At 35.8% G+C, this 21,427-nt stretch overlaps 1 protein-coding gene across 1 annotated transcript in view; it reads left to right on the top strand.

Annotated features, from left to right (window-relative positions):
• FMN2 (formin 2) overlaps positions 1-21,427 on the top strand; it is a 160,227-nt gene that overhangs the window by 56,517 nt on the left and 82,283 nt on the right. The window contains exon 7 of the mRNA XM_035900268.1: positions 11,831-11,918. Within this exon, the coding sequence (XP_035756161.1) occupies positions 11,831-11,918 (88 nt within the window). The remainder of the gene's footprint in view (positions 1-11,830; positions 11,919-21,427) is intronic.

Raw genomic sequence — 21,427 nt, 5'->3', positions numbered from 1 at the left:
CATGCAGCTGAGATGAACTTGTGTGAAATTGTTGATATATATATATATATATACACACTATGTAGAAATATAAGAAAAGGAGAGAAGGTAGGATGGGTTTCAAAGCTATATCTGTTAAAGACTGAAGATTTTTTTTTTTTATAAATTACTTTCCAACTATGTATTTTCTTAAAAGAAAAATCTTTGCTTTATCCACTTATAAATTAACAAAAATAAAACTAAAATATGATGCTTTGAAATTGACTGCACATGTGCAATGAGTGGTACATAAATTATTCTGATTAATTTTTTAAATTACATAGAGTTCCATATGAATTACCAGGACTTCAGAGAAAAGTTAAACTTAAGAGTCAAAGTCCTAATATTATACCAATCATAACAATTCTAAGTTTGTGTTTTGTTTTTATATATATAGTGAATATGAACTTTATGCACACAATAGATGACAAGCATAGTTGGGAAAACCCAACATTAATCAAACTGGTTTCTTGAAATGGAATGGTGTACAATAAAATAAAAATAGGAAGCATATTTTAAATGTGGAAGTTTAAAACCTGGGATAAGAGAATTGAATCTGAATATATGTGACTAGAGAGCTGTGATCTTCTTGGTATCTGTGTGAAAATCGAATTGTGATGGTATGATAATTCATTTGAAATTAAACTTTCAGGCTGCAGAGGAAAATGTTCTCACATAGAATCTTAAACAACAGTTAAAGTCCTTGTTTTATCTCATCTTCACATTCCTGTACTCAATTCAAAACTACATTGTTCTTTCCATCATCTTTTAACATACAGGTTAACGCTACACAAGATTTTCTTCCACATCCGATGTACAGTGAGAATCTTCAAAATCTCCATGCAGTAGATCTTATGTTTGAATATGATGTCTCCACCCAGTAGTTCTGGAGATCTTGCCCCCACAGACACATTTTGGTCAGCAATATAAACATGTAGGCACACTTTACTGTGCTGACAGCCTGCGGCAGGCAGCAGAACTGGTAGTGAAGTTAGGATGATTACCACAAGGTGTTGAATAAAATCTTTATCTGTCTGGATGGGAAGGGTAGTTCAACTGTGCTTGTGTGGCTGTTGATCACGTACCTGGGTGCTGCACTAGGCTGTACTAACTGGGATGTGAGGAAGGGTAACAGTGCTGCTGCTACCTTGTTCTCCCGCAATGAATCTCCCAAGTGCCAGACCTTTGCTCTTCTTCCATCCTTCTAGTAAAAGCCCCTTGTAATGGTTATTCTTAACTAAATTAGTATGATAGCTCTTTAAGGAAGAAAAGGAGTGCAAAGTTATACCTGATGCTTTGCCTATGAATTGTTGGTCCATTCACATTTCATGAAGTTTGGCGATGTAAATCTCTAAACAGAGTAGAAATGATGAGTGTTTAATTCTGTAACATAACCAGAATTGTTTAAAGACAGTGATTATGAATAAACATTAGGTGTGGATTTTAATACTTAGAGTATTTATTTTTCTTGACTGCCAAAAATTTAGATACATTGTCAATAGATAAGTAACATATAGATTAAATGAAAATGACTGTTTGTTGTTAACTTCATTGAAAAGAACAAGTTGTTTATGACAGAAACTTCCACACAGAAGCTTAGGACAATCTAAGTAGGTGGCATTATCTGGAACAAACTTTCTTGTGGGCCATCTAACTTGACAGGAGAGAATCCCCTGTGTGTTTCTCTTCCTCTGGTGATCAAATGAATTGCTCTCCAAAAGAGAGAGAAATTGTCTAATGGAGAAGTCTGATTTGGGGGGGGGGGGGGGAGGGGGGGGGGAGATCAACCTGATAATCACAGGCTTCCATTAGAACTTTGGAAGTAGTAGTCAAGAAAAAAATGCCCCAATAACTTTGAAATGCATAAAATATTTGGTATTCTACATAAACATCTGATTTTAAGAAAACAATGTTTTTACTGTAAGCTAAAATAAAGATGCATTTACAGAGGAGGCCACATGATGGGTGTGTGTGTGGAATTTCTAGCTAATCTGAAGGAAGATTTGATAGTTTTGGGATGTTTTAGTGGGTGAAATAATAATTATTTTGGAGTACGCTGCTGTTCTGCACACAGCTATTTTTGCTACGTGCCACAGAGTATATGCATATATTTGGTTATGTATATATATAGATTTGCATGATATAATTATTTCTAAAAGGTGACCCCTTTTTAACTGGTAAAATTATCTATCTTGTTGTGGGTTGTTTTGGGTTTTCCTGAGTTAACAATTGAGTTAATTTCACCCTACACAAGTATTGGTTCTAGTTGTTTTTTCTTTGGCATGATCATCTGCAAATAAATACAATATAAATCAATAATGTTTAAAAAAAATCAATATTACATCTGAATGAAGGTGACCTTAAAATCCATTCCAGAACTTTAAAGAAAGAGAAAAAATGAAGCATTAATATTTATTTGTGAATGCAGCATTTTTTATTCTTACTATCTCTCATTTGGTGCTATGGCAAAACCTGTGATTTATTTTGCTGTGTTAATACATATATGTCAAATTCTCAGCTGCTGTAAATGTGTGCAGGCTCACTCAATCAGAACGCCTACTAAATCTTCAAAGTAAGTCCTTTATGGGCTATATTGTAGGTGGGGCTGCCATTGCTACCTATTAAAGTGTTCTGGCTTTCATTATAAGTCTCTGTTAGAACTTCACCAAAATTTAGCTCTTTAGGCTGCAAATTTTTTTGGGTTGGTTTTTTTTTCCCCCCCCACACACATTGGGTGTCTCCTTCATTTTGCCAATGTTAAGAACGAGCACAAAGTCTGTTTTTGCTCATGTCCGCATAGTTTCATAGACTTGAAATATGGAAAAATTTTATCAGATATGTATCTTGTTAGTTGTGTAAAGGGTTTCTTAAATTTTGCCACTCTACAGGCTATATGTCAATTCCTATCACTCATGAGAGTCAGGTATAATTCTGAAGATTTTTTTTCCTGACCTTGTACGGGCAGTTTGAAAAATGGGGGCCAAGAGAAGAGGCAAAGGAAGATTAAGATGAGTAACTGGGAAGGGAGTGAAGAAATTAGGAGATCTGACAGGTGGAAATATAGAGCATAATAGGTCTGATTTTGTGTCACCTCTTACTCCATCTAAAGTAATTTCTCTCAGAAACTTGTTGTGAGCCTGAGGTATTCTTGACCTGGATATTCCTTTCAGCCAATTCCTTTCATCAAACGTATGGTGTTTGACCCCAGTAAAGGGTGAAAACTCTCTCTTGGAGTCTCTTGTTCAGCCATGCCATGTAGTTACAACACTAGTTTCGCTTATGTGGCTGGCTAGTATTTTCCATAGGACCCTTTCCACAGCTAGCATGGACTGTGTGGAATGAGCACAGTTCATAATGATTAGTTAGGAAATGAAGCTGTCACCCAAGTAAAAATGCTTTTATCAGTTGTTGCAGCACTTAAAAAACATGTAATTAGTGACGCAGGAAGAAAAATAATAGTCTCATGATTAACGCCACATACTCAAGAATGAAGGTAAATGCAGTACTAAAAACGTACTTGGCAAACATTGGCCAGTATGCAATGGGTTCAGTGGAAAAACAGTACATAGCCAGAAAATCTTGATACCACTGTCAGCATAGTAAGTATGCAGAAGGGGCTGAGCTGACTTGCATAGATTGCTTTCCTAACTTTTGAACAGTCAACTTGGAAGCCTTACTGATAATCCTCTAACTGCATTTTTGGAAAATAATATACCTGTAACTGCAATGAACTTTTCAAGAGCAGACCATGTGTTTATAATCTATCATGTAAATGAAATAAAAATGTTGAAGATATTCTCAGATGGAAAGTCCACTATTGATCTATTTACATTAAGATTTTAATCTCCCCCTTCACCCCACAAAATTAATATGTTACCAAAGTTTCATTCTATTTCAAAAGCCTTAGATGCAAACAAGATGTATCAATGAAACTGTTTAGTTAACAATTTCAGCATTTTTGACTTTTTAAGTTGAACATAAAGAAGCTGTGGTAATAGAATACCTCTAGAAATAAAATGCCACATAAAATAAATATAAATTGGTAAATAAGGTAAATGCCATATTGAGTTAACAGATAAAAGTTTATTCATGTTTATTCATTAACAAGGAATGACATAAAGGAAGAATTTTCTAAAACGGAGGGTTTATTCCCTCTGCAAACAGTAGAGGCACTGTCTTAAGGAGCTTTCTGTCTCCACACTTACTGCGTCAATGGTACAACCATTTGCTATGGTTTTATGTACTCTCCAGAGATACAGCTGGGGTTCTGCTGCCCCCACAGACAGGAATTTTAGAGGACTTGATTCATGCATTGCTTTTATTTAGACAATATTTACAATATAAAATAATTAATAATGTCATGAAGTTATTTATGGAATTAAATAATACCTCACTTATTTGGCTTGTGAGAATAATTTCTTTTATGAGATTCTGTGTGACTGTGATCTCTGTTTTTACCTCTCATTCTCTTCTTTGTATGGCTTATTGCATGTTTTGTTATTACATTAGTTGTTTTGTAACTGTATCTACAAAGTCCTCTGTTGTAAACACAGTTTCACCTGGCTGCATGAGTATATCAAATATACTTGATATTTTTTTGATACAAACACCTGTTCAGGCTTCCCAGGTTGATGTCCTCTATTAACCAAATACATTTCTCATTCTTGATTCCTTCCTGCTTTCTTGTCTTCGGGTCATATATTTGCAAGTTTAAAAACAAATATATGAGCTTGGCAACTGATAGTCTTGCAAACTCATCTTGTGACCTAAGAGTTTTGTGGGTTTCTCAGTTTTGTTTGTGTATCCTCACGAGCACTGAAAGGCGCTGATGATGTAGCGGCCTGTTTTAAATGCCCTTCTTACAGATTCTGTATGGGTGAGAAAGGTTATGTTTGTTTCTTAACTAGAGGAGCTGTGTAGTGTCACACAGTGGCCTCGTGTTTCTCTATGCTCTCAAAGACTCTGCAGGGGGAAGGTCTTACTGAAAGTTTGTTCAAATAAAGAGAAAAATAGGCTTTGGGATGAAGTGAGTGAGCTGCATCCGGTCTGCGAGACTGAAAGCTGCATATCTAGAAAGCATAATCCAGACCTTGAATCCCAGCAGAAGGATAGCTGCCACCCCAGGCTGTGTACAATTCTTGCTGTACCTGACACTGTTGAGTAGAGGCATCTTAGTTACAGCCAGTCTTTCCAGGGAGGCTGGCGATCTCGTATTTCCATAGCCAGCCTACACCTTCCAAATACTTTCTTCTCCATCTCTCCGTGGTGCTTCTCTCTCTCTCAGTACAAGGGCTCAGTACAGTGGATATTGAGGTATTGTATGACATCAAGGGAAGAAGAAAGGAAGAAAATATGGAGACAGCAACATGCATTTCTTCTTCCATCTCTCTGTTCACTCTGATTTTTCTACGGAGGCAAGAAGCAATGTTTTTTAGTACAGTAGTTTTTTGATCTGATTAAGAAAACTCAAGTTGTTTCAGAATTAGATGTGTGCATGGATTGAATGTGTTTCACCTAGAAATTAGAGTTTAGAACAGTGGTCAAGATGATGTAAAACAATCACTGTCTAATGTAAGTGTGAATGTACTTGTCTGTATTACTATGAAATCCTAAGCAATAATGACTGTCAGCATGAAAATCAAGGGTTTAACATTAAGTTATTTTTTTATTTGTAGAGAAGTACTGATTTTTCAGTATTTTCCTTATGGGTATATTTTGTTACTTAGTGCTGACTTCAGTAAAAACAGCAAGAATAAAATAGTTGTTCTATTCATCTGGAGTAGGTACAGTGAATAATGTCATACTTTTGACTGTAATGGTATGTCCCCCTTTAAAATTGGGAACACTAAAGGTTTCACAGCATGGGGTTTTTGTTTGTTGATTTCTCCTACTAGATATCATAGCAGATTCTCGCCTTTCTTAGGGAGTTCTTTGGTTTAGGGGTTTGGGGTTTTTTACATTCTTTACCCTTTCCTAAGGTGCGTCCCCCCACTTCTTCCACGTCTGTCTCCATGATTTGATGTGCTTTTTCTAAAATAATTAAGACTCTTGATTTCAAATGTATTTGGGCATGCAATATGTTTTGCAAGAGTTTGCAAAAAATGTGTGTAATTACACGCCTAATTTCAGTACACAGTGGCAAGATTGTTCATAGCAGTTGGGCTGATCACCTGCAAAAACCACCTGCTGAGTACGTTGCAGACTATACATGAAAATTCTGGCTTTTATATGGAGTTTCTAAGGAAATTTTAGCTTTTGGGGGTTTATTTTTTTTAGAGTTCATGTTGTAGAATCTGAACGTGCATTTGCATTACTAAGCCACAGAGACGTTTTGACAATTACAAACATAAGATCTGAAAATATGGAAACTGAACTTGAGGCACCCTGATCTTTTAGCTGAGGAAAGAAGGAATAGCTATAATTGTAGTACATAACAATGAGCTAAACTCTCAAAGAGGAGCTTTAGGTATGGAAAAATAAAATCCTTGTGACCTATTTTTAAACTAAAGAATTTAAAATTTGCTATTTATTTCCATCCCCTAATCCAGTTAGAATAGTGTTGTTATTTTTTAGTAAAGGACATTTTACTATTGTTCAGCTTCCTGTTGAGGAACACAATGCTTATCTAACTTACTACTGTATAGCTGAATATAAGCAATCTAAGTATTTTTTCATCTAATGTCATAAATGAGGAATATAACCTGGAGTAGCAATCTTTTAGTAAAAGATTACTTCTACAGTAATAGCTTTATGATATTCATTTCAAACGATACTATTTTAGTGATAAAACAGCATAAAAGGGTGTGAACTGTTTCTCATCCATATAGTTAGAAGCTTTACTTATGAAAGCACAGTAAGGTAATAGATAAAATGAATGAAAATTAACTATTATGTTTAATCTTCCCCCTCAAGCATAAAGCTATAGCATCCATAAACTGACAGACATGGCTTCTTGGCTGCACGTATTTGCCTAACATATCAACATCTTGCATCTAAAAATATATGGCAAAGAGAGTTTTGAAACCTTAGGTATCTCCTTATAGATTATGAGAATCTTCAGTGGGGAAAGTAACCAGTTAGTTTGAACAGGGCGTTCCAGGTTTGATTAGGGTAGGAGACAGAGAGGTGCTCAAAATTACAATTTATGATTGATATTCTGTGGTAAAAGTTGAGTTCAGTTAAATTATTATGTGCAAGCAGCACAGATATGCTGTTAGACAGCCAGGACTGAGTGTTGGTTTGGGGGGTTTGGTTTTCTTTTTGTAAGTATGAAGTAGAAATGTTTGATCTCCTATCGTACCAAAATGACCTCACTACTTGAAGTAGTCCTTGTTTCCACTCTCACAATTGCCATTATGAGCCAGAAGTCACTTCTGGATTTACCTTTTAGGAAAAAAAGCAAAACCAAACAAACAAACACCACCACCATGCCCTCCAAAGAAACCCCCAACCCCCCAACCAAAAAAACCCAAAAAACCCTCAAACACACAAAACCCTTGCACTCATAAGAACATAATATTATTCTGTTATATCAGCAAGAAGACAAGGATATACCTGTGAAAGATATGATGGGTCCAGTTCTGTGATTGCCAGTTTTATTTTTGGAATACACTCAAATCTGCGGAAAAGGTCTGTTGTCACAACGCCTAGTGAGAAGGTGACTGCATTACTGCCCTGGTCCTGTCTCTTGACATCTTGTCAAGAGGGGTTTTGCAATTTGGGGGGTTTTGCATCCTCTGTCCAACAGTTACAAGCTGTAGGCCTTTGTACAGTGGAGTTTCCTGCATGTGACTTTATGTAATGTACAGTAGTTTTTGTCAACCAGTGAGAGTCTTGGGATAATTTTACTTAATGCTGATGGTCAAAATCAGAACCAGAGAGTGAGAATAATTGCAAAATTCCATGCATTAACTAAATATTATTCTGGGGAAAGGGAATCTTCATATTTTTGCTTTGGGGTTCTCATCAAACATGTGTCTTGCATTACCTTTCACTAAATATCTCTTTGACTGTTTCTGCTTGTGTTAAACAATCAGGAACATATTTGGCATGTAGTTTGTTTACTGCTTAACAATGAGGACCACTCAACAATTAGAAAGTTTGTCCTAGACTTCAGGCTGCAGATAATATCTCTAGCTTCCTTTTTAGTTATTTTTTTAAAAAATTGTTTAAAGCAGAGTTCCAGAATCCAAACTAAAAAGGAGCTGTGTATTGTGTCTGAGGCTTTAGATCTTGTAGAGATTGGATTTATCAAACTTTTGTTGTTCCACCTTTTAATGGCGTCACTTGTCTGTAGCCTGTAGGCCCAGACTAAGCAGCTGATTTTTTTATTGTTTTATTTTTAAATGTAGGAATTGCTTTAGGCATTTATGCTAATATTCATATTTTCTGAATTAGTGTTGTATTGTTACAGCCATTCTATTGGAAGAAACTATAGTATTCATGCAATTGAGTAAAATGGGAATTAAATGCATAATAGAGATTAGTATAAAAGTTGACATAAAACCTATATTTTAAATAAAGCCAGACAAAACTGGTAGCTGCTACATAAGAATATTTTTTTCTGTTGCTGTTCTGTCCCATTCACCTGACAGTCATGTTCTTCGGTACTCTTTTGATGTCATTGTGGTTCAGAATTTTGGCAGCAAAGACAACCTATTCTTCATGGGGACAGTGCTTTTTTTCCCCCCCCTCTGATCACTGGCAAAATGTGGCACTCAGTAAATAGTTATTCTGCTGTCCATCAGCTCACTTTCAGAAAAAAAAGCAGCTTCTTTCTCCTGCTAAGTTTTAGGCCAGATTCCTTTTAGAGACTTGAAGGGATTTACTAGGCCACTAAATCTGGTTTTATAGCATTGTCAGGAATCCTGCCCCCTAAGAAATCATGTTCTAGCCTGCATCATAGCATAGTTAATTTATGTGGTTCTTTTTCCTCTGGTGTTGGTCCCCTTGCTATATTTGTAGACCTGACCTTGGTAGCTCTCTGAGCTTTAGATTGCTGATGAGTGATAGAAACAGCGATTTCACAATTTGAAGAAAGTATCATAGTATATGGGTGCTGACACCATTAGAAGTGGGAGAGTCCCAAGAACAGGCTCCAGCTCATCCTTGCTCGTTGGGCCTCTAAGAGAGCACGGTGTAGTTCTTGTTCCTTTTGAAAGGTCAAGTTGTGGACTCTTCCATAGTCCTAGGTACGTTCACACCTGAATGCAGTTGTAACATTGTTTTGAGGGAGACCACTTAAGAAAAGCTATTTTGCTCTCTGTTTTCTTCTTTTGTTTTGTTTTACTCCTGGCCAACACAGTAGCCTGCATCAGTTCCATTTCTACTTCATTTTTGCAGAGTATGAACAAGAAATGTACACACTTACTCCGAATGAGCTCTTGCCATTTTGTGTGACTATTGTTGTTTCCTTATAGGACTTCTGGAATGGGTTTGCATTCATTTTTAATTAACTTTTTTGGTCAGCTTCGGGATAGATTTCTTGTTCAAAATAAAGGCAACAAATGACTCCCTCTGTATGTTGATGACAAGCAAGCTTAAGTTATTCTATTATTGAGAGATGGTTCAGACTTGAGCAAAAGCAATAATGGTGGGGGCTGGAATCAACAGTTTTCCCCAACATCTTCTATATCGAGTTCAGTCTTATCAGTGGTGTTGGAGTGGACGACTTTAAGAAGTAGTATTTGAACTTTAGCATACCACATTGTTTTTTTGTGTTGCTCTGCCTTTTCTGGAAAGATGGTTTGGTAGCAACACCAGCTAAAGAGTTTCTCTTTTTGAAATTTCACACCCACATTTTTTTTCTGATGGAATGCAAGATACTTTTTTGGTTGCAGATTGCAACATAGTTGTTAGAAAGACTTAATCCATACCTTGCTACTCAAGATGTATTTTATTTTGTAATCCTTTTGTAGCTGCAAAGAAGTAAATAGGTAATAGCTTCTTTTTACAACAAGAAAGTCAAATATCATTTGTTCCAGCTTTATGTCAGTTCCAGGCTTAAATGAGATTTGTGTTCCATTTAAAAAACATTTAGAGTGATTATAGCCTATTAGAAGGGTAGTTCAGGGCATTCTAACTACATTTTTCCATATTATGTTAGTTTTCCTTTTGAATTCAGAAAATCTGACTGCTATATCCTATTTCAGTCCATTTGACTTCAGTTTTAAATTCCTAATAATATATTACATGGATTAGACAATTGCATAGGAATTTCTTGCTAATTTCTGACAGATGATGTCGTAGCTATGCCTTGAATTTAGGTCTTTAACCTTGTGAATGATAGTTATGTCAAACTTGGTTTCTAAAGTTACTATCTGCAGTTCATGAACTGCTGTATTTTCTCTTCACTGTAACTAGTCAGGAATCTATGAGGAAAGGAGGACGAAATATCTTGATAACTGATGATTATGAAGGTTTAAGTAAAAAAAAAAATTAATAAAATGACTGGGGAGCCAACCACATCCTCAGAAAATCTAGACTACAAGCACCATGAGTTTCTCAAGTTTCTTTTCCTAAACAGTCACAGTGGCAGAGTTCTGGGTCAGGTTTTTATTAGTTCTCTTCAGCAACTGCTCAAACATCAATGTACAAACCTGTTTGAAAACTTAAGTGAATAAAGTTAACCACAGGACAAACGTTTTGTGGGTACTTCTACGGTTTTTAAGATGTGAATTGGCTCATGACATTCTTTACTCTGGCTAAATTAAATCTACTTTTAAAAATCTCATTTCTGTTAGTTAATTTCTAAATAAGCTTATCAGTGGTGCTGTAGATGATACAACACCTTGGTGCTAAGATAGAAACTGTGTAACTTGAAAAAAATAGGTATATGCTTCCCAAATGCAGTGTAAAAAGACCTTGAACTTACAGTTCTAATTATCTGGCTTTTCTTCTTTCCTCCCAGTGATTCATGAAGGTTTTATTCAGTGTGTTTACTACAGTGTAGAACTCAGCAACCTGAGTAGATTAAATATTAACCTCTTCCACCTACATAATGGTTGTAGTCCTGCACAGGAAAGTACTTCATCCGGTATCATGTCCTTTTACAGATAAGGGTCCTTTCCTGGCATTACTTGCTTCTCATACCAATGATATAAAATTTAAAGTTGAATTCAAACAGCTTAGAGCCCTGTGGAATACAGTCTGTGAATTACTTACTGCTTTTCTGCTTGCAAAGCAAATGTGTACAAAAGTGTATTTTAGTGGCTAATTTTAACCCCCTAAAGCAAGATATTTTGATGGTTTGATTTTTATGTTTTTGTTTATTTTAAAAACAAAAAAAGCTTTGAGACCTTTTGTATTCCCTAAAAGCAATCAAAGAAAATCCCAATATGTACGTGGTTATTTTGCTTTTTAAATAAAATTCATATTGGCGCCTACTACGTCAAACATTCAAATAAAATAGAAATTCTCACAGTTTTAGCTTACATCAAAGATGGAAGTCATTGTGTGGTTTTGGAAACCAAAGCAATTCCAAGATAGACACAGTTGGAATTTTTTTTATATGACAGCCTGTTTCATACACTTAGTAACATCAGTGTGAAGTTGAAAGTGTGCATCCTTAATGAAGTCTAGGGGAACTTTTATTGTGACTCTTTTAGGAATAAGATTCAACTAGGTGACATAGTTACTTGCATTTGTGACGGATGTATGCAGTAGAAGCAAATTTAAGAAATAATTAAATTACTCATTTTTAGATGTGTATATAGAATGCAAGGTACTAATTCTTGAATTTGTTCTTAGTAATGAGAAATATCTTGTGCATTTTTCTGCAGATTAATACTAATAGTTGGGTTTCTTTTGGCAGGTTGTCAAGTTGTTAAGTAACAAAAGATCTCAAGCTGTTGGAATATTAATGTCTAGCCTTCATTTAGACATGAAGGACATTCAGCATGGTAAGTGAAATAAGTATTGTTGATTCTAGCTCAGATCACATCTTTAATATTCTGGAGATGCTAATTATTTCTGTCTTTTGATAGGTAAAATAAATTAATAAGGTTTTTTTTTTTTTTACACTCTATTTTTCTGAAAATAGTTTGTTCTGGCATTTATTTTCCCCTTTCATATTCACTTGTCCTGTGTAGAGAATAAAGCTGTTTCTTTGCAGAATTGCCATCTATAGTTTTTGGCACCCATTATCTAAGTGGCATAAAGCACAAGCCCTTTGATATTGGTCTTTCTGAGGAAGATGGCATGATGTGTTGTTTATTTTAATTCGGTAGCCTCAGGACACATCCAGGCAAGTGAATTATAACATTTAATTGATTTGCTATATAAAATAGTTCCTATATTTGGTTTAACACAAACTGTGGACTACTTTCATCTTCAACAGCATTTTTTATAAAAGGACATCTTCGGGGAGTGTAATACTTTTCACATTTATGCTAAGAGACAGTAGTGCAAAAAGGTGAAAAGTGGATTGCATTTATATTCAGAGCATCCCTTATGTTTCCCAAAGGCTTTGGATAGATTTGAAGCAGATTGAATTACCCTGTGAAGTGCCAGCCTACCTATTAAACAAATGTGGTTTTGAGTATAACACAGACTCCATAAATCACAGAAACATCTTGTGAACTTTCTAGGCTACATATTTACAGCCATGCATTCAGTTTACTATGATTTGCTTATTTGTGAAAATATTCATAAATAGAACAAATTTCAGAGCACTCTGTCAGCTAGTGAGTAAGTTTTAATCACAGTTTTAAGTTTTTATTAAACTGTTTTGATGGTTACTAGACTTCCTCAAGCTGAAGCACTTAAGATGGTAGTCATAGAGCAAGGCGCCAGTACTGGCGCCAAGAAGTACTTGGTATTTCCAAAGCTGGCAGATGTAGTTCAGTTAAGTCATAGAGCAAAATCTGAAAACAATGATATGGTCCTTCCCTTCAGTCAAATATTCAACTTGGTTTCAGTTAATAATGAGAACCTTATGAACAAAGGAGTCCGCCTAACATCTGTGTCTGTGGTAAAGCCAACACAAGTTCATTGAAAATTTGCTTGCTTAACATGCAACACTAACAATAACATGGCATGAATGTCAGTAGTTGAAGGGGTCAAACAATATTATGTTTAACCTTTATCCTATTACAATATTAAGTACAAATGATCATCTAAGAACTGTGTGCAGATTTTGTATATTCCTCTTTCAATAGCTGTTTTCTAAAACAAAAAGTCTTTGCAAAGGGGAATTTAGTGGTGCTCTTATTCCCTTGCTGTGCAGAAGTGATTGAACAAACATGAGAGAACTTTTGTCTGATGGGGGAATTTGTGGAAATACTTGAAAGATGCTGGTGTTAATTTTTTTTTCTTTTTTAAGAATATAAAATAGGTGTGGAGGAAAAGTGGTGAGGAGCAGAAAAGAAATTTGCATGGTGGGGTCAAGGAAAATAGAGGAGATATCTCACCAAGAAGTATTTCTTGCATCAGTCACTCTGTGCAGAGCTCTCTGAGTGGCCTAACCATAGAGCCTGTGGAGAAATTATAAAATCACAAGCCCAAGTATTTAGCTTTGCCTCTATGTGTGCACTATTTTTACTTGCTTGTTAAGAAGTGTTTTACATATTTTTGAGTTTTATAGCTTACCAGTTTATCTGCTACAATTTGAATATAGAAATGAGAAGGTACTATCAAAAATTAAAATGATGTTAAAAAGTGACTGCATTAGCAAAATAGGCAGTTGATATATTCGCATCTTTATACATAAAGATTTAAGAGGTATGACAACAACTACAGCAAAAAATGTTGATCAGTGTTCTTTGTCCCCTGGCCCAGGGTTTTAGTGGTGGCCTTGAGGTTTTGCCATGTTTAATGTATAGTGAGGTGAACATTTACCCATATCTCACTCAGTACAACACAAGCAATGTTTTTTTATAAATTTGAAAGGCAGTCAAATTAAACAGGGGTTTTTTTTCCCCATTCTGACAATTTGTGGTGCTAAGCAACTTTCTTTATGGCCTTTCTTGTAAATATTCCCTATATTACATATAAAGCATATCTGTGGGATGCAGTGTTCATGCAAATTGCAGAAGAATTGTGATTTTTTTTTTTTTAAATTTCTTTTTTTTTACTGGCCAAAGAAAAGCACCCAGAGAGAGAGAGAAACTTTCAATGCAGTGTGGTATTCAGTCCATTTCTTGGTTTGCATGCTATTGTGGTTTATTTTTCTAATGGTTGAGACAAATTTCAAAGTGTTACAGCAACAGAAGGGGAAACAATTGTGCAGGGTATTAATTCACCTAATAAATTTAGGATTTCAAGTTTTAATTCATATTGTGTATAACTGAAGAGCTGTAAATAACTTGAAACCTGGGAAAATGTTGTATTTAATGTCTTGTAAATTTTTTTTTGGTTGGTTGGGGTCTTTTGGTGTATTTTTGTTTGCTTTTTAAGATACAAACCAATAACAAAGTATTCTCTGCAAGAAACAATCCTTAATGAAAGATTGTTTTGGAAACTTGAAAATTTGACTTGTTTATGATATTTTGTTAACTGATCTTGAACACAGCTACTTTTTCATGCATGTGCGATCAGATGGCATTTAGTGGAAGATCTCAGAACATTGTAATATATGCTAAATAGCTTTCTTTGATGGTGATGATATCCTTGTTAAGTGTCTGCTTGTAGAATTAATTTGTCTGCTCCTGACTTTGAAATGGGTTTAGTAAGACACTCCCCAACTCCATCTGCTTTTAACATATTTTTACAGTTGTGGAAGGAGTAGTTGTAATAATGGGAGTGCGTTTGCACTGAACTCTAGTATGTCTTTCTAGTACTGCTTTAAAGTAGGGTAGGTTGATTTTTTTGTTGTTGTTATGGGGTTTTTTTAGTAGATTCTAATTGCTAACAGAACTCCCAGCTATTTTATGCAGTCTAGGCTAGAACCGTAAGAAATGTTGGTCTCTTCAGTCACAGTGCCATTTCTCTATGTTATTAGTGCAAAAATGAGTCCTCTTCTCATGGTTTCTCTGGTTGCACACAAAGTTTTAATGATGCCTATTTTTTTCCAATCACCTATCAACTATGCAAAATGTTTTTTCCAGGCATTTTGATTGCTTTCTTATTTTTGTTTTACTGCAAATATCCTTTATTCAGTATTATGTTCCCACTGGAAATATAGTTGTATTTGCCTGCATGATATAGCCAAAGCTTGAGAAATGCCAAACCAAGGACTTCTTAGGTATTTTTCCTTTGTGGCTCAGATTTTCTTCCTAGAGAAAAGACTTTGGTTTTAACATTAGTCTTTTGGGGTTTTTTCTTAACATTTCAGAGGTGCAACATGTGCTTAAATTAGAGATCCCACAAGATGCCATTTAACTGCATATAGTAATCTATGATGAACACCCTATATATTAATACATAATTGCATGTGAAGCCTGCATCTGCATTTAGGACCATGTCTCTTAAATTAGCACTTTCTTTTTAATAAAGTTGTCTGTCATCACATGAAATATAACAACTGTTTGAAATTGTAACTATGTTCCAGTGAATATGGTTGTCAGTGCCTTCCCCAATCCCCCCTGCTTGTAAAGATAAAGTGTATCCTCTTCTGTGTTTAAGCTTTTATGACTGTTAACAAGTGCAGTAAGAATAGCAAAAAATTCTTCAGGGTGTGTGGAAAAATAGAAGGAAAAAATTCAGCTGAAAATGTCAGCCAGAAGAAAAGCAAATTTTAGATTTCATGCAGGTCAATATTATGTTTACTACACAGTCACATTTAAATCTAGTATTTATTTCCAAAATGGAAATTAAAAATCCTTTGTTCAACAAAACCATCTTAGTATGAGTGTGCCTTGCAAATGTTGAAGGTAGAATTCTGGCAAAACCAGCATATGCAATTCTCTGTCTTCTGAAGTTGTCTGTAGTATTTTCCAATTCTGTAAGTTTCTCTTAATGGGGTTTATCATTTCAGGCACTGGGTTACCTCTGGCATGGCTGCAGTACTCTAACTATATTTCTGCAAGTTTTTACGTAGCACCTCATGATTGCCCTGGCTCTGTTGGAAGTAGCTTGGAGAATTCTGACTCTGAAGTTTGCACCACCTTTCTTCTATCCTCATTTGTTTAGTCATTTTCTCCCCCTCTCTGAGGTAATCTACAGAATTTGATGGAGTTGCCTGTCCCACTCTGATAGCTGAAAAAAAATACCCCAAACCAAACCCACAACCCCAAAAACCCCAAACCCCCATATGGAAGACCAAGGCTCATTTTATTACAGCCCTCAACTCATTGTTGGTCAGTAATACAAGGAAAGGAGGTTATATAAAGGAATGTGATAGGAAAAATAGTTATGGAAATGGCAGGCAGTTTCACCTAACAGCTGGTCAAGCCCAACCTTTTAATCTGGATTTGAGATTATTTTACTGAAAATTGTATTTGTGGCAGAGCTTGCTTTGCTAACAGAAGTACAACTATGAACAACAGACGTGTCTTCTGCTCTTAATTCAAGACAGATGTGCAGGAAGTGAATGTACTTTAAATGTTAGTGCACAAAATAAATGTTTATTCTTTAACATTTGGCTATTAGTGACAAAGGAACATGAGAAAATCTTGGTTTTGTTTTCTTACTTGACTGCTCACACTGACACTTAGAAATGATGAGCTAGGAGAGACTTTGTCAAAGGTTAACAGAATTTCACTGGAGGAGGGGGATAAAATGTCTCTTACAATGTATTATGTAAATGTTCTGGGCAGGAATTCTTCATGCATTAAAGTATCGTGTAGTCTCAGTGGTCATAGGTCCAAGAGATGCTGTAAATGGAAAGCAATTGGGAAAGAATGACTCAACATGTGGAAAATAAAACTCATTATTAGTTTATCTTATGGAAGGTCCAGAGGTGATCTAAGCATTATTTATCCTAATAACAATGTATGTGTATAGGCATAATCATTTGATACTCACAATACTGAAATATTTGTCAAGAATAGGTATCTTCCCAAAAGACATTTTACTGTTTAAACAAGTTATGAGGATAAAACAACACATTAATGGATCAAGTTCTTTGGACATTGTTATACTGGAAGGTAAACCAGCTGCCCAAAACTGTTACTTCTGTCCATTTAAGTTATGAAAAAATCCTGGATTTAAGATATATAGAACATTTTTTCCATCAGGTGGCAAGTCTATACTTCTTTATTAAAGGAATGATCCATATAGCAATTGCAGTCAGTGCAGGTTAATTACAAAGTTTGAAACTTTATCTGTTATTTCTAGCATATTAATTGAGAATTGAAATTATTTTAATTTTTTTTTCTTAATCAAATATCATGCATTCAAACACCTAAAAACTTAAAAGATAATAGCTTACGCTTCCCCTCTGAAAGCCTTTCCGACATGTATTTAGATCCTTCTGACACACCACCAAGGAAAGATTGATTGATTCAGCATTTTTCTGTCCTGTAAACTAGCACTTCCTCAAATCTTCACACTATAATCTTCAGTCTTATTCCTCTAGTTCTTCTTAGCTTTATGCTACTCTATTAATTACATTATACCTGCTGTTAGATTGCAAGCTTACACATTTTATTTGCTTATAATTACTTCACAAGCTCCTATTGTGAAATTATTGGTAAGGAAAACAATGGAATACACAAAATTAGTTCTATAAAATACAGACTAGAGTTAAATTAGAGTGCCACACATACGTATTGCACAAATATTTCTATTGCTTTGATGCTCTTAATATGCCCAGAGTGTTCTCTACTGAGTAGCCAAGGGTGATTCTGGAGCCCTTGTGTGGATGCTTCTGCCAGAGGCAGCTGGTGAGAAAAGGACAACGAAGGTCTTTGGAGACAGGTGGGGGTTCTAATGGATGTGATATAAACCCCTGAGCTGTGGGTGAAGGCCCTGAAAGCCAGTCCTGAGTATTGAAAGCATGCCTTAAGTCCTCTTTCTATCCTCTGAGATTTTCTAAGCTTAGTTCACAGTGACCAGAGGCCAATAAAGAAATAGCAGCAGTTGTTAAGGGAAAAAATACAACCTCAGTTATCATTTTCTTTAAGAATGCATGCAACACATCAAGATAATAAAGGACAGAAATATTCATATCACCAAGAAAGGAACTGAATGTTTTATGTGATACATCCTTTTAGAATTTACAATTAAAACCAAATGTATAGAATTAAGCAGTTTTCTATAATGCAAAATACATTTTTAAGAAGTTAGGGTTTTTTGAATGAGGAAAATCATACTGAGTTTTTTCACAATATTTGAATCAGCAGAGACTAATTGCTGCCACATTGGATAGTTTGGATAATTAAAGATTTTTGTTGTTGTTAAGAACATATGAATGTAATTTAATAGAGAAGTTTTGTAAGAAACTGTAATTGCTTTGTTTGTCTGTTGTTTCAGTTGAAACAGTTTATTTTTTTTTCTTGGAAGTCTGATTAACATTGAAACTTTGAGAGAAAAGTTTCAGGAAAGTTCTGTTCTCCCAAAAGAAAAAAAAGCAGTACTGTTATTTCTCATTTGTGTACCATGTAGTCACTCATAAGAGGGATGATTACAAAATTCTAACCATAAAAGCAACAAAATGTATGCTATTAGCATTAGTACCATGCAAAAATTGGGGGGAGGGAGGGGGAGAGGAAGAAAGAGCACCCAGTCTCCTTTCCATAGCGGAAATATTTTCCGCTGGTCATGCTTTTATACATTGCTGAACTACATTTAGCATTATGAAAATTAAGGAAGGCTTATTAATTGACTAAGACCTTCCAATAACACAGTCACATTTTTTCATTAAGTCAAAAGGTTTAGAAGAACAGGATCTTTGCCACAGCAATATGTTTGTGACATGTTCATGTGTTAGTGTTTAATACATTTGTACACACAAAAAATTCATATAAAAATTAATGCCACTTACATGTATATAGATGTTAAAATCCAATTTAAATACAAGGTAGTTAAAATGAGGGTTTAGCAAAACTTGCAACATGCTATATTTGATCAAACGGGGATCTAGCTAGCTTAGTACCTGATCTTCTGTGTGGATAATCGGGGCAGGGGGGAGGGGGTAGGAATGTGACACTGACCACTCATTATGTAATTTCTTTATAGTTCTGTATTTTATTTTTTTGCAGTAGTTGTCTTTTCCAAATTGAAAAGTTTGTTTGGAATGACTTTGGTACTTGTCTATTCTTTTGATTTTTCTTTGTCACCAGACTACAATCCCTAGGTCTTTTTCCTCTCTTTGCAAATGAGGTGACTAGCTCTGCCTGCTGTTTTCAAGACTTATGTGCACCATATGCCTATGCCATGGTACCACACCATCTTCTATTTCAGGCTCCATTTTTTCTGTATTGTTACTGACATTCTGTTTGCCCTTTAACTATTGCTAATGATTGATCTCATGTTTTTGGAGAACTATGAAAAAAAACCTGAGTGTCTTTTTGAGGCAGTAGTTGCTAATTTTGTATCCATCACAGTGTTTTTACAGTTTGGATTCTTCTTTTTGTCCACCTACTTTGCATGTATTGATGCTGAGTATTCGAGAAATCCTGTTGTACACGTTTGTGGTCAGCTTTAAAGTGGCTAGCTTTTATTATCTGCCAACATTACCACCTCACATTCACTAAACAGCACAGGAATCTGCAAAGATCCCAGTAAGGCTCCACTGCTACAATTCCGTACTTAGAAAACTGATTGTTCATTTTTGTAATTGATTTCCTATTTTTGAGCAGTTTTTATTTTTAATCAGAGTAGGCCTTTCCCCTTATTCCATGACAGCATAATTTTTTCTGAGGCCTTAGGTAAGGGTTGTGAGGAGCCTTTAGCAAATCCAGCATCAGTCTGATCACTTACCTGTGCCTTCATTGACTCCATTAAAGCAGTGTTATTTAATTTTGTTGCTCATGAGTGTCTACTACAAAACATGCTGCCTCTCCTTCTCGTTATGTTAGTTTATCTGCATGTTCTTTAAAAAAAGCTGTTCTTCCATATAATACATAGACATTTTCCAGGCACAGAAGTCAGATCGACTAGTTTGTAGTTTCCAGCACCATCCTGGGAATCCTCTTAAAATTTGCATTTGTCTGTTCTGAAACTTGTTCAATTTGAGACGGTGCCCAAAATGTGTCACTCAAAGCACAGAACTTGTCAGAGAACCTGTTTGGCCTTTTCTGTAGTTGTGAAACCTAACGCAAATACTTTGTTTAACCTTTTCTCATTCTCTTTCTTTTGTGCTTTTTTTTACAGCCAGATTATCTGCATGGCCAACTGTTTCCTGTCAGGCTTCATACATCTGATGTGTTTGAAAGCAGTTTTATTACTAGCTTTATGCATTTGGCAAGTTGGGTTTAGACCTCTTTGTTCTTGTCTAATTTACATTTGAACTTAGGAGACTTCTTGCTTTTCTATTTTCTTTGCCTATTTTCCCCTTTTTGAAGGGTATCTTTTATTTACAGGTGTCCCCTGTGTTCTTATGTGTAATCATATATGTGGTTTCGAGGAGTGAGAATAGTGGGGATGTGAAAAGACTAGGGAAAAATGGTTGCTTTTGAATTTTTCAGTTGTTGATGATTTTTTTTTTTCTCTGAACCTCTAACATAGACCTGTAAGCTTCCTTCTGACCTCCAAGCTTTTTTTCCCTTTTAACTGGCTTCTCATTCTAATGTAATTCCTCCTTGTAAAATCTAATTTTATGGTGTTATTTTTAAAAATCTTTTCCCCTGTCCTATAAAGAAATGTTGTGTAAGACTGTTTGGTGTCTCCAACTGGTTTTTACGCTATTCAGAAGCAAATCAAGCATCGCTTCCCCACTTTTGGTATTGCTGTCTAGTTTCTTTGAGTAATAATAGTAATATCCTAAAATTTAGACTCTGCATGATGTCTCCAAAATATACTTAACAGATTAAACTTTCTGCTACTGCATTTTCATGTTGCATGTGATCTTGCCCCTTTTACCTTTTAGAAGTCGTTATGAACAAGCATGCCAAGTGGTCTGTGGTCGGGCACTCACTGTGGGGTTTGTGTTGAGGTATGAGCTCCCCAGGCAAGGAAGGGGGTAGGTAGGTCTCTACTCTCTCGTTTGGTTATCCAAGGTAACCAACTCTCTCGGTTGCACTATCTTAACTGACTCTGGGTTCCTCCAGTGTTCATTGCCGCTCTTCTGCAGTAACCAGTTACGGCAGCACATACAACCTTGTATACTCAGTGTTGCACTGATTAGCTTCCTACTGTTGCATTTGAAGCAGCCATTGGATCCACCAGTAAATATAAATTTGCCCATTGCAAATGTTAGGTGCCTGGAAAGCATATGTAAACGCATCAGATACACCGCCTGGTCTTTACCTATGGATCCTGCCTCATCTGGCTCATTTTTCTGACTCCTGTCCCTTGGTGCACATCTGGACCCTCACGCTCCTCCCCGCCCCCGGCGCGGCCGCGTTGCCCCAGGCGGCTGCCGGCCGCC

Source organism: Egretta garzetta, unplaced genomic scaffold (genome assembly GCF_000687185.1).
Source record: "Egretta garzetta isolate BGI_Z169 unplaced genomic scaffold, ASM68718v1 scaffold248, whole genome shotgun sequence".
NCBI lineage: Eukaryota > Metazoa > Chordata > Aves > Pelecaniformes > Ardeidae > Egretta > Egretta garzetta.
The sequence above is the reverse complement of the archived record's forward strand: the minus strand, read 5'-3'. Positions and strand labels throughout refer to the sequence as shown.